Here is a 15981-nt window from a genome sequence, read left to right as displayed (position 1 = left end):
CACAACAGTGACAGTCTAATTTCTGAAGAGTAATGACTGATAACAAGGGAGAGGCTCATCTTTAACTTCAAGCAACTTACACGTCGAAACTGGAAGCCTGGACAGAATGGTGGGACTCCCATGAAGATTTCAGTCCTCTAAAAACATATTTGTCAGTCTTACCTCATTCTTCTGATCCATGTCTTGTTCCAAGCTTCATGAAACATTTGATTTGAATTTACTTTTCATAAGAAATGACTCTACAAAGAGAACACTTACTCTATTTCAATTATCACTACTATCATAAGGAAAAGATGTCACATCTGGGCAGAATGAAATTTATCTGAAGACATTTTGTTGTGTTGTTTGGGACACACATTTGAAACAAAGTGTTGGTGCTGTTGGGTTGTAGGATTCCCATAAGATAACTGGTATGTGGATATAAGGAAGTGCACAGTCATAGGCACGGTGTTTCCACATACTGCTTCCTGTGGTGGCATTTTTCCTCCCCATATCCAGTTGGAATATACAGCCTTCTACAATGCTTTTAGTTGTTTAATAATAATAATAATAATAGTAATAATTTTAGAAGTATTTTCTTTTATTCCATGATCTTTTGATTTAGAAAGATAAATATAGAAACTTTATCTATGTCAATTAAGGTCACTGCAGACAAATTGAACTGGGCAGACAGGGAAGAAAGAACACCCACATGATTTGCTGTTATCACAAGAAATCAATTTATCCTCAATGCTCGGACATGACATTTTTGACACATGTAGAAAGGCACTTCCTAGATTGAGAAAAGTAAGGTAATTAAAGTTTGTCTTGTATTACTTATCATGTAATATAAAACCTAAAATATTCATAAACCAAGTCAGAATGAATTTCTTCATGACATAAGTGATTTAATAAACACTGATAACAGAAGTTTCACAGAGCTTGAGGATTGTAGCTTATTTTCAGTGAAGTATTCATGTTACCATCTAGTGTCTTAAACCTTCTACTCATGTTTGCAGCACATTTTCAGGCAGTGGAGGAAGCTACTCACGTCTTGACAGTTTTTCTCTTGGTGAGCACATTCCCATGAGCTTAAAGTCAAAACATTTCACTAATTTGGTTTCTATTGTCTGTATGTTGTTGTCAAATAGCTGTTTACAATGTCATATATGAAGGAGGTAGCTGTAGCACAACTGCATGGACAGATTAGGCAGAGAAATGTATGCACATTTTTGTGTTTGCAATCACATCTTTTGGAGCAATCAAACCCTAATAAAAAAACCAAAAAACCCCAACCAAATAAACAAAAAAAATCAAGTCAAATGAATTCAGCTTATATCATAGTAGAAAAATAAAGTCTACATTTGAAATGAGAAACAAATAAATATGCAGACATTAAATTTCAGTGCTCTTTATGGCTGTATTTTTAAAATAGTGAGATGATGTCAAATAATAGTAGTGGTAATCTGGATAATGATTTCTCATGATTCATGGACTAATCTGATTGTCCACTGGGATCATTAAAAACATCCTGCCTTCCTCTCATTTACATCATGGATACGTGTCCAACTGGCTACTGCAGGAGTCAAGATAGTAGACACCATTAATCCTAATGGTCTGATCTGCTGAGGTCAGTTCCTCATTTCTATTTATGAGTTCTCTGTACTGCAGAAAACCACTCGTGCTTTATAACTTACATAGGAGAGAAAAAGGAAGAGAAAAGAAATTTGACTTAGGATATCCCCTTTAACATATTTCATCAAAAGAATGGATAAAATATTTATTCAGCTACTGTCCTTTGCATTCCCATCAAAGTGAATAGAGAGAATTTAATAACACATGGAAACTTTAAAGAAGCTTTTTATCAGAGTGGATGGGAACCTGCTCAGAACAAACATGCTGGCCTAAGGGAAAGTTTTTGATCTGTGAAGCTTAAGCTTTTGGTGCTTAAAACACTCTCATATTGGATCATGTGGTTGATTTGCATGAAATAAATGATTTGCTTAAAACTTGTAAAAATATAAAATAGAACTTGACAAGTCATTAGCAATAAGTGGTATCGCACTGGCATTATACTAACACTGGTGAAATCATTAGAAAACTGCTGCTACAGCAAAGAACATGAAGATAATGGGGCCAGCCTATACTTTGACCTAGAGGTGTTAGATCATTGCTCCACACAGTAGATACCACACTGCAGTCCAAATTATTGACTCTCCTTCTTCATTACTGATCTACTCAACATTCTGAGCCACTGCCCTTTATCATCTTTCACACAAAGCAATTAGTCCAAGTTACCACTTTTTCCTTCTAGAGATACATAATCTAGTTTAGGCAAAAACTTTATCAAAACTAGCAGGAAGAATAAGATTATTTACCCTTCCTCTATTAATTTTTATACTGGTTTTGGTTTCATTCTGAACTAGGAATTCAATTAATGAAGTTCCTGTATGTTGACAGAAGTTATGGATATAACTTTTCTATTCTGGTTGGCAACAAATGGTGTTCAGCATCTCATTAGCTCAGTCTGCAATTTCAGGATGATTTTTTTTAAGACACAAAGTGTTTAGAAAATCACAGCTAGACATCTGGATTCCTGAAGTTTGCCTACCGTTCATTTTAAGGCTAGAGTCATTCTGTGATGAGATTGGTAAATATCCACTTGTGATTATTGCCAAGACAAGAAATACACATAAAACCTAAATTTTTACCATTTGTTGCACAACGCTTTCAATGCATTGATTTTTTCAATGTGTTGACATTTTGTCAGTGGCTCTGGTATGTGGGTCAAGTTTGAGCCACTCTGTGCGTGATATTTTATACAAATTACTGGATGAACTAAAGTATATGTTTGCAAATTATTTGCCTGCAATCGTACATATGCTGATGAGATGCAATAACATTAAGACCATGTTACTCGAATCCCACTGCTGTCTTCAAGATGATGTTTTTCTCATGCATTCCCCATGAGTATACACACCTTTGTAAAATGAGAGGGGTAAGTATGATACTGCAGTTTCCAAGTCTCATTAAGATCTTAATTTCTCTTCTGAGTCTATCACCAAGCATGAGGCATGGCTTTGATTTTCTGATGTGGAGGTGGAGCTGAGATTTAACAGCCTGATTGCATGTGGACTCTGGTGCAGTGAACGTATGCTGGTGCATGTGACTGAATTGATATTATATTTAACTACTTAATTTTATTTCCCAGGTCACAACAAGTTGTGCTTTCCAAATGACAGTGACATGATAGCTAGTGAGCACAAACATCAGAGAAATAAATGAAAAGGAATTCAGGAGACTGCAAACAGGTGTTATAAACCAGAAAAGAAGCATTAGTAATATGATGCAATAGATCTGTTTGTGAATCTTTGGGGAAATGAAGTGAAAAATATTTTGGATAAAGCATGGTATTTGCACATAGGCTAAAACAGGACAGAAAGTCCCAGTTCAATACTATGAGAGAATATAGTTAACACTCTGAGAGAGTAGAGGTGTTTCAGTCAGCAACTGGAATCAGAACCTTGTCAGTGTTTACCATGCGTGACCTGATTGTTACAGGCTAATTAAGAATAATCCTTAAGGATGAGAAAAAATAATAATTTTTTCTGGTGTTTCAAGAAGTTCATAATAAGTGGACTTGAGGGAACAACTGAAGATCATTTGTTTGACAGAAGAAAATAAGCTTTTACTGTAGAAGAGGCATCATGAATATGTAACCTTATTATCACAGTATTATTCTTCAGTTTTTTTAGTCTAATGAAGAAAAATAGAACTGTAAGCATTTCAGCATATACTTGAGTCACTTGGACTTCACTGATTTAAAATGTGCCTCTTAAAAATAAATTACTTTATTTGTTGAGAAATAGATTTCCTTCCTATGGTGTCTGGAAGATAATAGCTTTTATGCACAGTGTAATATTTTTAACATGAACAATTCTGAAGGGAGCTCAACCTCCCAGTGAATCTGCTCAGCCTGTTAGTGAATACATTTTCTATGCTTCTTAACCTGTATGCTCGTGTGCAGGACATAAGGAAATGGTACCACCTCCTCTTCTTCTAGAACATAGTCCAAGAAAGAAACCGGCAGCTATTGAAGGTAAGTTTGTTTTTTTCCTTCTTAATTGGCTTCTACTCATTAACTTAACCCTCTGTTCTAATGGATTTTGTTTATAAATATGACCTATATTACAAAACTGATCAAACAATTAGGCTTGGGACATGAATGGCACAATCATATTCGCATGACAAGACCTAAATATTCCTTATAGTAGTGCCACAGATAGTTCAGATATTTTCCTGAGTGAAATAGATTACAGGATCAAGGTTTAATTTGTAAAATGCTTTGGATGGTGTTCAGTCATAAGTTGTCATGTAACTTTAAACATAATCAACATTATCCTCTTAATATACTTTGGATTATTCTTTCAGCTATTGTTATTCACTAATATTTCTGTATTATCTTCAATAATGAACATAATATTTCTGACTCTGCATTTATGAACCCTATCCCTATTGTTAAAATCACTGAAAGAAAAATACAAAATCAGATCTTACCATCAGAAGATTAAAACATAACCCTCGAAATTGAATTATATTGTTTACAGTCTAATCATATCAGCAAAATGGTTGAAATATGCATTTTAATTTTAATATGGGCTATGACCGATGACTTAAAACTACTACTGCAATATACAGTCTTGGTCACTACACCATATGGTTTAATAGTACAAAACACATGAGTCTTTTCATGCAATTATATAGCAGTATTCATATAATACTTCAGAGTCAGTCAGTCACACCATGGCACTTGATAATGTCTCTCACAGAGGTCTTAATTCTATGTTATCCAGAAAGCAGTTGCAATCTAAGGGAAAAACAGATGGGATGGCAGCAGAATAAGGAACAAAAGCTACAAGATTTGCCTGCATTTGGAAATGGAAAATGAGAGTTGGGTTTTGGCAGGACCTATGACTAAAACAAAGAGTTAAATTAATTAGATATATCTGTAATGTTATTATTGTGAATCAGAATGTTTGCATAAAAAGTTGCGTGACTTATTATCTCTTTTCCCAAAATCTCTTTTATCTCAAATGAATATTTCTTTATAAACACACTGTTTAAAGAAGTATAAAATTGTGGTTATTGTGACACAATATTGTATATAAATATATTTGCAGTCCTGCTTATTTTAGGGAAATGTTTGAACCCTGCTTATCAGCAAAAAGAAGTCCCTGCAATGTTAAACACTGTTATCCACCAATTAACCATAATGGAAAAAAGACATAATAGAAAAAGATGGCTGCATTTGCTGAGTGATAAAGTTGATCTTTAAATATAACTGTTAGACAACATGAACTAACATCAAATTAACATTAAGTTCTTGATTTTCAAAATCATGAGGAGCATGCAATTACTGCAATTGCACATGGAAATGACTATTTATGACCAGTTACACATTTGTGTGTTTCATTAGCTCATTTATGCATGCAGTTGAGGTAATTGTGAATGTAAATTAGACATCCATTTGGCAAACAAATTGGGGGGCAGATTATCTGCTCAGTATCATGCAACTAAATTCCCTTTAAGGCTCAAGGCCAGTCACTAGGCTACAATAATGTTCATGCAAGAGTTTTGGAGGAAATGAAGAAGGAAGAATTACTTGCAAAATGCTGCTGTGAAAAGCTGTTATATTATGCTATTGTGTGGTTTCCATATATGAGAAAATATGCCGCAGTGCCTTTAGGAACCCTAGACCCTGAAGCTTTATTTCAGCCCTGGGGAAAATAATTAAGTAATTTATGGGTATATTTGGCACAATGTCAGAAAAGAAAAAGAGGAGTAGGCAGAGAAATTTAAGTCTCTGAAATAGTTGAAGAGGCATCTGTCTGTGACTTCTTAATGCTTACGTACCTTATGACTGGTACATCACTAAATACCATTGATCAGGTGTAGGGACAGATTGGAACAAGAGAGTCTTTTTATCATAACAATAGTTGAAGATAGCATGATAAGTTGTCAGAAAAGGGAATAAGTACAAGCATTTGTTAATTGAGAAATGTACATGGAAGGACTGGCCCAGGCTTTGACAGAAGCAACCAGCTCTGAAAAAAAGGTAAAACCATAGGGAGTATCAGAATGGTTGTTACACAGAAAATTTATGAAACCAATCTATTTAGAACCTAGGCTTTCCAACTCAGTGATATTCAGACACTAGATACAAAACCATGCAGCTGGTAAAGGCTGAAAAGGTTTTAATCTTTTTCTAGATTGAGATGTTTACTCAACTGCCCTGTTTTGCCACTGCCTTCTTAGGTAATCTTGGACCATTCTTGATTTTTGATAAAGTGAAAACAGAAGCAGTATATGTGCCAGACGTCTCTAACATTTTTAGATGATTTGATGCTTTCAAACAGAAAGCTTTTCCTGGATAGTATCCAACGCCCAGTAGAGACTATTCTCTGTTGAATTCATGAGGTCTTAGAAAAACAGGATATTGTTATTATGTATTAGATCTCAACATTTCTCTCCTTGTCATTGCCATTTTCTCTTCCTTACACCTTCCTTGCACATCCACAGTAAATCTTTTGGAAAAGGGGCGATTATGTAAGACAATCCCAATTTGTACACTATATTCTAGTAGTATGCAATAAATTGCATTGAAATATGTGCATGTGAATTAAACTTTTCAGATATATCCTGCTTGGAAAGCAAAATGCTTTGTACTCATTACTCTCCTGTTTCATGATGGTTTGGCTCTTTTCAAAAAGCACTGCTGCCTTAAGATCTTACACTCAAAGTTCAATGAAGAGTTTGAAGTCTCAGGTCACCAACAGAAGAGAATAACAAAACAAAAGAAAAGATCCTGTAACAATAAACAAGAGAAAGAGGGAAAGGGAGTTTGTGAAGATAAAGACATTGATACATAACTTCTACTCGTGTTCCAAGCTTGGAAACCTTGTTTGGCAAACCATGAAGTAAAATAACTAATTTTAAATTCTTTATCTTATCTTCTTCTGGAGCTTTCACAAGGACTTGGAAGCAGTGCTCTCAGCTTGGCTGACGCTCTGATGCTGCCATCTAGGGAGGAGACTGCTGCTGGCTGTAACTTGAACAGATCTGTTCCCCATGGCTGTCTGAACTTTGACTTTAACATATGCTTCTTCCTTGACTGTAGTCTTCTCCCTCTCTTTTAATTCTAGCTTTCTTGTATTTTGTTATCCAATGACATTCTAAAAATGCTCTGCAGTATACACTGATTCTCACTGTGAATCTTGTGCTCAGCTCACATAGCTTCCTCCATTTCCCCATTCACCTGAGAATGACTCTCCTTTCTGATAGTCCTATGTTATGCTTTCTGATGTGGCAGGGCCATTTCTCAGGAAGATGCTGCAGTTAGACAAGAAATCTCAAAACTAAGTTCAGAGGCTTAGTTAGTTACTAGTAAGGCTACATATTATTGTTCCAGAATAGCATGTATTTTCTTTCTCACAAGATCACAGCACCTTTTTAAGAAGCCTGTATCAAAATCCTTCTCTCAGTGGAAGGCATCTTAATGCATATTACATATGATCTCAAACAGACAGTATGCTTTGTACCACTTTGAAGAGCATTGTAGCACAAAAAAATTTGAACAGCATTGTATCTGAGTGTGATTTTCCAGGTTATATTTTCCTAGAAATCTGTGCTTGCATCTTTAAGTGGGAGTGTATTTATCATACAGGATAAATCCAGCATAAATCCAGTCACCAGCATAACCATTCTGATCTGTTAATGGATTGTGATGGACTCTGAAATATCCCCTGCCTTTGACTGAAGCATACTGGCAGTTCTTTGCCATCTTGCTGGTATTTGTGATATTAAATGAGGTTAAAAGAAAAATTTAAAATCTCTGTAATGTCTTTGGTGGATCTCTCAGGAAATAAAAGTATTTTCTCTAGATCACTGTTTGAATCCTCTAATTACAGATTTTGCATAATGCAGTAAAGTAAGTTGCTGTGAAATGTTTAACTTCCTCCAAAACTCCTGCGGAGGCTAAATTGGCATTGAAATAGAAATCTACATCTATCTTTGTTGCTGTATGGAATGTACACTATCTGACTATCTGAAGAAGAATTTCTATTCTATACCTCAGTTCATGAATATAACATTAGGGGATATAACCAAGAGTATCTAAATTACTAAAGCCAGTACCAATTTTAACAAAGCTCCCTTGATGTATAGAAGGGTATACTCTACACAAATCAATCTGCCTCTGTACAGTCTGTCAATGGCCTTCTTCTCTTCTGTACACAGATTGTTCTAAAAAAAACTTCTTTTCTTTTATACTATAAAATCAATCACCCCAAAAAAAATCCTTCTAGTGAAAGACAGTATTTCAAGATACAACAGAAATCTTTCAAAAATACATAATTTTGAAGTTTTCTCCAAATTTAGAACATTTTTAATAATACTGACATGATTTGTGGATGAAAAACCATTTTCTGATAAATTTTAATCCAGGGGAGAATAAAAAGAAATAAGAAAAATGTTTCTGCCAGAAATATCATAACACAATGAGCTAGGTTTTATTCTAGTTTATTAGAAGAAACAGTTTAGATATCTTTAACAAGGTACTGTATATTCAGCATAAAAACAAGTTTTTTGAGAAATATGGGCTCTAGATCTCCATGAGTGTGTACTGAAGAGAGCAAAACCTTTGAAATAATATGCACAACGTTTCAAAGTGAGTTATTTAATGATTTAGATTAGACATTTAAGCAGTAAACTCTAGTGATTTAGCTATGATGAAAAAAGCCTAAATCTTCACTGTTTCAGAAAGCCCTTGACATTTGCTTAATGACATGAGACTCTTCTGTACTGCTTTTATTCTAGCATAAGACAGAAAAAATTAAACAGACTTTGGGAAAAAAGCTTACTACAATGCAGGAAAATTATGTACAAAGATATGCATATTGTGATTAGACATATTACTAAGTTTTTTCATTATTATTATTAATAATAATAATCATTCAATTTACAATATGAGATTATGCATTTTAAAATAGATGTTCACCAAAATCTACCCATAAAACAAAACCAAATAACTCGGATTATTTTAACTTTTTAAAATGTTTTTTAACTGTTACAGAAAAGAAGTAATCTTTTGCACATACTGCACCTGCAAATGGAAATTACTTACTTGGATTAAGATTCTCTGGGCTTTCAAATGCACAAATACCATGTTTCTTTGAAAAGAAAAGGGAAATCCTTGCAGAAGAGGTCCTGCATAGCCTGGTCATCCTGTTTTCCTAAACCTCAGACATTCTTGCTCAAAAGCATGCCCCATAAAAAGCATCATCAAAACCCTTCCCAACACTGGTAACACAAATGGTGCTGCTGTTGATTCATGTTGCTTAATAGGAATGTCAGTCACAAGAAAGGAGAAGGCTAACCCTGATGCTTTAGCTGTGTTGGTCTGGCTCTTGCTGAGGAAGGTCATACCATAAGAAGTCAGTGTTCCCCTGGGAATTTAATTCTTCATCATAATCACATTTGCATTATATTTGCCATTGACCATTGTCCAATGGAGTTTCTAGTGCTGGTCTTGTCATGGAACTTGGCATGTCCTCTCTTTTTTCCCTTGGCATGCATACTCTGGCTTCATTACACCAGTATTTGTACTCCTTTGCTCCCCACTGTGTTGTTTAGTAAGGGCAACATATGGCCCCATGCTATTAACGAACAGTTTTGGTGCTTAATTCAACAGAACCATGAAAAAGGAGCCTATAATCACTACAGGAAGAAATGAGGAACACTTATGTGGGTCACATGAAAGCACTAGGAATTTCAAGCATTATATTGCTATTACATACTTTCTGTAGACCTCAAAAATATCTCCATAAGCAATCTTCAAAGCTGCCAAATAGTGTTTCAGATTGGGATTTGAAAACAGTGAAGTAGTTTCAAAAAGCAAAATCAGACTGGAGAGATTGCCTAGGACTTCAGGGTGTACTATATCTCCAGTGACCTGTATGCCCCATCAGTCTTTCATTTGCTCAATATGAGAACAAATTGTATTACATTACTCTGCTGAAATGAAATGGTGCAGTTTAAACATAGCTTTACAAAAAATGCACTTATTTTTGGCCTAAGGACTCACTTGTAAATTAGAGAGAATATGTGAGTGTGTGTATGTTCGTGTGTGTGCACACATGTATATGTGTTTGTGTGTGAAAAGAAGCAATTCTAAGAACTTTAATATTAATTAGGTTTATTTGATCTTTCTTGACTTTTCAGTAGTTTGGCTGAGACAAGACAGAGTTATTTCTCATAGAGAAAATAACTGGACTAACACAGATACTCTTACCCCAGAAAGGGATTTTTTTCCAAGAGACAGCTGAAGTCAATTTTTACTTGAAATTTAAATTTAATTTTAAAAGTATGAGTTTCCATGACATCCTAAACTAAGCAGAAGTATTTCCTTACAATTTTTTTAATTCCTCCAAAATGTTTGTAACCCTAAAAGGGTCTTATTGTGTGAATGGGTGTGAAATTGTTTAGAATCAAAAGTGCAACTGACCAGTCATTGTCAGTTTCCACTCTAAACAACATGAAAAGGGGAAAAAAATGTCATCAACAACTGAAAGGTAATGAGTTATTTTAATATTTAAAAGGATATCCAGATCCCACTGAAATCAACAGCAAAACTTTCACTGAGTTCAGCAGGGAAAGGATTTTAGTCACCAAATAAAACAAAGAAAGAACAACCATAATCTCTTCAAAATTAATAAGTAAACAGAATTTTTAAATGACAACTTGGGGTTTTTTTGAATGGTCTTTTAAAATTATGCCGGTGACATCTTAAGTTGTACAGAGATGCTTGCAGAGAGATGGAATTAAGTTTTACCTGGAATGAAGTTATTGCATTCAGTCTGAATTATAGTTTCTCAGGAAAAGTTAAATTAATGTTTGTTTTGTTTTGTTTTGTATGTAAGTAAGTATACACGTATCTCTGCTGCTCCTCATTTCTGCCAGGACCAGAATCAGTAGGCAAGAAAAGCTGTTAAGAGTATTTCACAAAGCCAGGCAATATCCAAAGTCTCTCACAAGAGCTTTTCTCCTGAGATTTCCTGACAACAGGGTTTTAGATAAATGCAGATAAGCCTTGTATAAGTATCTGAACTTTAGAAGGCTTATCTGAACCAAAACATCTCCAAACTTCTGTCATTCAGTCCCACTATTTAGTGTTTGTTATACACATGTGTCTCCACAAGAAGGTACCAGTGGCTGTATTTTGCTGCCCTCCTTACCTCAGTTTCTCAGAGGGGATGGGATGAGCTGACAATTCCTTCCAGAGTCAGTGTTTCCATAAGCACATGGAGCATCTAGAGCAACACAGAGAAGAAACTCTTAGAGCACCTTCCTCTTCTAGTTCCCTGGAGGCATTCCCATGATACTATGCCCAGTAGCTCACGTGCATCCCTAAATTTAGATTCCACTCTGCACTTCCACAGTACCACACTGGTCTTACCAGACCTGTTTTCAAGTGCTGCATTGTTAGCATGTTTCTGTTATCTCCCCTCCCCCCATGGTCTAAGAATTAGTTGATGTTCCATGAGAATAACACAAAGACATGTCAAAGCTGGTAAAGGCAATTCAAATTGAAACACCTCTTTCTTGGTCTCTGTTGAATCTTACTTGGATTTTCACCAGTGTCCTCAGTCCCTCACCCCTTATTCAGAAATAAATAAATCCTTCTCAGATGTTTATTTGCTCCAGTCACTTCCCAAGAAAACTATTCTATACTGCTTCTTTTTTTTCCCCCAGGAAAAAAATTTTACCTGAATTTCCCATTCAGTAGCACATCAACTGCTTGAATTCACACTTTTCATGCTCACTGGATTCCTCCTTGTACTACATAAAGCTCCACTTCTGCACAGAGTCTACAGAAAACACCTGACTAAATGCAAAGTCATTGCTTGTCTTGGTGACTGATTCTGTCATCTTGTACTCTGCTATGTGCATATATCCTTATTTCATTCTTGTATAGACATTTCAGGCTTTTGAAGGTGAGGTCTTTTTGTACTAAAATATCTTACAACCTGTACATAAAATGTGGTTCAAGACTAGTGTTCCTGGTGAAAAAATAGTATTAATTACATTATCAAGAAACAATAACAATAGATTTTTTTCAATAGTCAATTGCACTTGAATTCCACATTGTAGTCAACCCTGAATCATCAAAACCACCTTGTGTTTCCTTGTGTAACCCACTGTTGACACATATTATGATACCTCTTTATGCATCTGATCCACAGACATTTGTAGTCCTGTTACTGTTCCTAGCTAAAAAAATTAGTACTTTCAATGAGGTTCATATTTCACAGTGCAAAACACCTGCATAAGTTTCTATTTAATTATTTGCTCTGCCTCTTATCTGTGTACATATCTGGAGAAAACCCACTGCATTTACTGCTTCAGAAATGACAATATTTGTTGGTGTTAAATATACACTTAATATTCAACAATCTAAATGTGAGCTACTCAAATTGAGAGGAAATTAATTTATTCAAGAAATAGGATTGTTTTCTTAAATCAGAAATAGCTCTTTCATAATATCCATTTACCAAGTCCATCATTCTCATTTACTTAAACGTTGGTCAGTAGTAGCTGTGAGGGACATAATGGAGCTAGATGCAGCTGAGATGTGAATGAAAGTCCTGTGACTTTTTTTCTCAGACTTGACCAAGATGTATATCTTGCATTAGGCAGTGCTAGTGCGAAATAGGGGCCACGGTCCCTTAAAACCTCTATGTAATCATCCTCTAGAAAATTCATAATGAATATCGAGGTCTCTAGGCCCCCTAGATACTCTGAATATTGCAGCTTGAGAGCTTGATGGAAGAAAATCATGTCAGTGGAATTAATTGGTGGAATGACTTACCAATAAAAACTCTGAAGCTAGGGGTGTAGTCACCTTGTGCTTTACGTTATTTGCAGTAAAAAATCCTGCTTTCTGTACATCCTCTATACAAAGCTTCACTTCTCAAAGCTCCATGTCTCAGCTCATGGCTCTCAAGACACATATGGCTCTGAACCTTGCTACAAAACTTGGAGCAGATTTCATGTGGCTTAGCTGGGCTCCAGACACATGCAATATTCTACAAATTCAAAGGCAGAAATGGTCTCTGATTAAAGAGAATCTTGTTGGTTTTAAGGACTTGGGCTTACAAATTATTCCTGTGCATCACTTAACAGTAGAAATTTAAGGAAGTGTTATTAACAGCTTCACCAGAACTGAGGTTCACTCAGAAAAAAATGGAAATCACAGAAGTACCAGCAGCACTTCAGTCTCTAGTTACTAAGAGTAAAGGCTAGTGGAAGGAAGACAGTTAAAAGGAAGCTTTTTTCTGACAGTAACTGATAGACTAGATATATTTAACAGTTTCATTTAAATTAGGCAGAGTAAGCAAACAATTTAACCACATTTTAGAAATCAGAAGCGTTGTATATTGTGTGTGGAAATGAAACACTGAAAAGTCATAGGTGGCACGGGAAAGGGGAGCCGTGCAACAGCTTGTGTGTAATCTCAGGCTGAAGAGTCTTCTATTTTGAGGAGAGAGCCACAGTCCCTAACATGAGTCTCTGGAACAGCATGTCAGAATGAGAGAGAGAGACTCCTGAGAACTCTAGAGATAGACAATAACAAGAATACTAAAATATACAAGAAAATGAAGCTCCAAACAAGCTTGTGGAGGATGAGCACTACTCTGATGTTCTGTACATGCTTAACAAAACTGAGTATCATAAAGCATGCTCTCAACACAAAGGAATTTGTAGTTTGAAGTCCAGTATGCTGAGAGTTTCAGCAGGGAGAATTAAGCACACAAAACACCAGGCAAAACATTCTGTAAAACACATGCAGGGATTTTCTGCTTCATTTTGTCAAGATGACAACAAGGGAAACACATTGAACAAATCTGTTTAAAATAAGAAAGAACTGGAACATGTCAAGATGATGCTTAACATTAAACACTATTGTCAGAAAATCAGAATAAGTATGGTTTGGGGAGACCCTGAGTACTGCTAAATACATTGCCTCCATGATAGGCAAAGTATCTTAATTTATGAAACCACCATGGACAGACTGTTGCATTCATGCACTCTATGAAAATAACAATTCTTCTACCAAATATACATGTATTTTGTTTTGGTTTAGGAAGCATGCTGTGCAGATTTCAATTAATTTTTTTCATTAACTCTTTGTATATACTTTTTCATGCAGAAGAAAAGTCTATTGTGGTAGCTAGAGAACTGAAATTTTCTTCATTTTTCCTTTATCTTCATGCTAATTTATGCAAGTGATAATAGCGTATTTGTTTCTTGGATCTGCTGGCTTCAGAAAATATTCCTATACCTTAAATATTTTTCAAGTAAAGAAAAGATTCTCACTTAAAGGCTTGTGGTCCTGTGTTTGTGCTGTTTTGTATGGTAATAAAACTTGGTTTCTTATCCACATTCATAACAGTAAAACATCACAAAAAGAAAACCGTTGTTCCACTAACTACATCAACATCCAAAGCCTTGCAGCACAAACTGAAGGCAACACATTTGGCTCTTTGTGGATGAGCAGTTAAAAAGTCATTTAGATTAGCTATTCTTATACCCTTGTATTTTTCCCCATCAAAATGGGGATTAATTTCCCAAAGGAAAAATAAGAATTATAGCTTCCTCATTTCTTCTACTGAACTCTCAATTTTCTAATTAATAGCATTCATGGAATAAGTAATTAAATTGTTGTAGCTTTTTGTAAAAAAAAAAAAAAAAAACCAAAACATTATCCTTATTTCTACTGTTGTCCAATTAATATATAAAAGAGGCAGATGCTTTTAAAAGAACAAGTTATGTTCTTTTGTAGATGATGCTTTAACTGCAATTCTCCATGAATAACATATGTCCTGTAATGACAGTTTCAAAGGTTCAATTCATAAAAAGTGTCATAAAGATATATTATGTACACAGACTTTTCATGGCATTCTGCATTTATTCCCCAGTACCACTTGCAAGTTTTGCCGCCATTCAGTCAAATTTTATAAAACAAGCAGAACAGGTGCATGTCTACTGAATCACCACAATAAAGTCAGTTACACCAGGTTAATGGGCATAATATCTTGAATTAGTACTTACTTAAGCAATTATCTGTTGTACATACTGGTTCCAGTTCTATCCTTAGAGTCACATTCACTCTCTGAGTATTAAGCTGTATTTCTGAGCTGCTGATAGCAAACTCCTGAGAAACTCACCAGCTTATCAAATCTAGAACCTACTGCAGTTAGTCAAGGATTCTCCTCCCAAATACATATATGTACATACATATGTATGTGTATATATCTCTCTCTATGTAAATATAGTCAGCTGAACTTCTATTTTCTTTTTTAGAGAGAAGAGAGGAAAAGAAAAAGACTGATGTAAAGAAGGCTATGACTGAAACTAAGAAGAAAGGTATGGTCTGGGAATGTTTCTTACTGGCCTCATTCAGCTTTTACTCCCACTCCTGGCTCAAATCCCACTGTTTTTTCTTAGGTTAAACTTACGCTTCTGACTCTGTATTGTCCTTCTCTTAGTTGCTTAATCACTATTTGCATGTTACCGCTTCTTCAGTATCTGATGTCTGATGTATTCAGTGCCTGGAAGTTTTCTAATCTCTTTCTCTGACAAATAAAAAGTCCTGTTTGGTGGCCATCTATGGGCTTGTTAAACAATTCAATGGAGTCCCTATATATAGCAGGACATAGTGATACTGCCATACACAAAACTCATGGAAGATATCACTTGGTTCATGGTACACCACTTTCTGAAGGTGGGATAGATTTAAATATTTTATAGAATCACAACCAAAACTTGCAGTGACCAAACTGCAAAGCCTTAATATCCATCTAAATAACATTCATTCTCACGAAACATCTAAAATCCACTAAGGTCTTTCTTTCATTGGAAAATATTTATGTCATTCATCATTTT

At 35.2% G+C, this 15981-nt stretch overlaps 1 protein-coding gene and 1 long non-coding RNA gene across 8 annotated transcripts in view; one reads left to right on the top strand and one right to left on the bottom strand.

Moving 5' to 3' along the window:
- The window catches only part of LOC141940837 (uncharacterized), a 32530-nt gene extending 21119 nt beyond the window's left edge, over positions 1-11411 (bottom strand). The window contains exon 1 of one of the 2 annotated variants that reach the window (XR_012628137.1): positions 11271-11411. This is a non-coding gene — a long non-coding RNA (uncharacterized LOC141940837). The remainder of the gene's footprint in view (positions 1-11270) is intronic. The other variant, XR_012628136.1, reaches the window with a different exon arrangement.
- Positions 1-15981, top strand: part of TRDN (triadin) — a 244482-nt gene that overhangs the window by 107943 nt on the left and 120558 nt on the right. For all 6 annotated transcript variants that reach the window (XM_074862417.1, XM_074862415.1, XM_074862419.1 and 3 more), the window contains 2 exons: positions 4007-4078; positions 15400-15462. In XM_074862417.1, coding sequence (XP_074718518.1) covers positions 4007-4078; positions 15400-15462 — 135 coding nt within the window. The remainder of the gene's footprint in view (positions 1-4006; positions 4079-15399; positions 15463-15981) is intronic.

This window comes from Strix uralensis, chromosome 3 (genome assembly GCF_047716275.1).
Source record: "Strix uralensis isolate ZFMK-TIS-50842 chromosome 3, bStrUra1, whole genome shotgun sequence".
NCBI classification, from domain to species: domain Eukaryota; kingdom Metazoa; phylum Chordata; class Aves; order Strigiformes; family Strigidae; genus Strix; species Strix uralensis.
The sequence above is the reverse complement of the archived record's forward strand: the minus strand, read 5'-3'. Positions and strand labels throughout refer to the sequence as shown.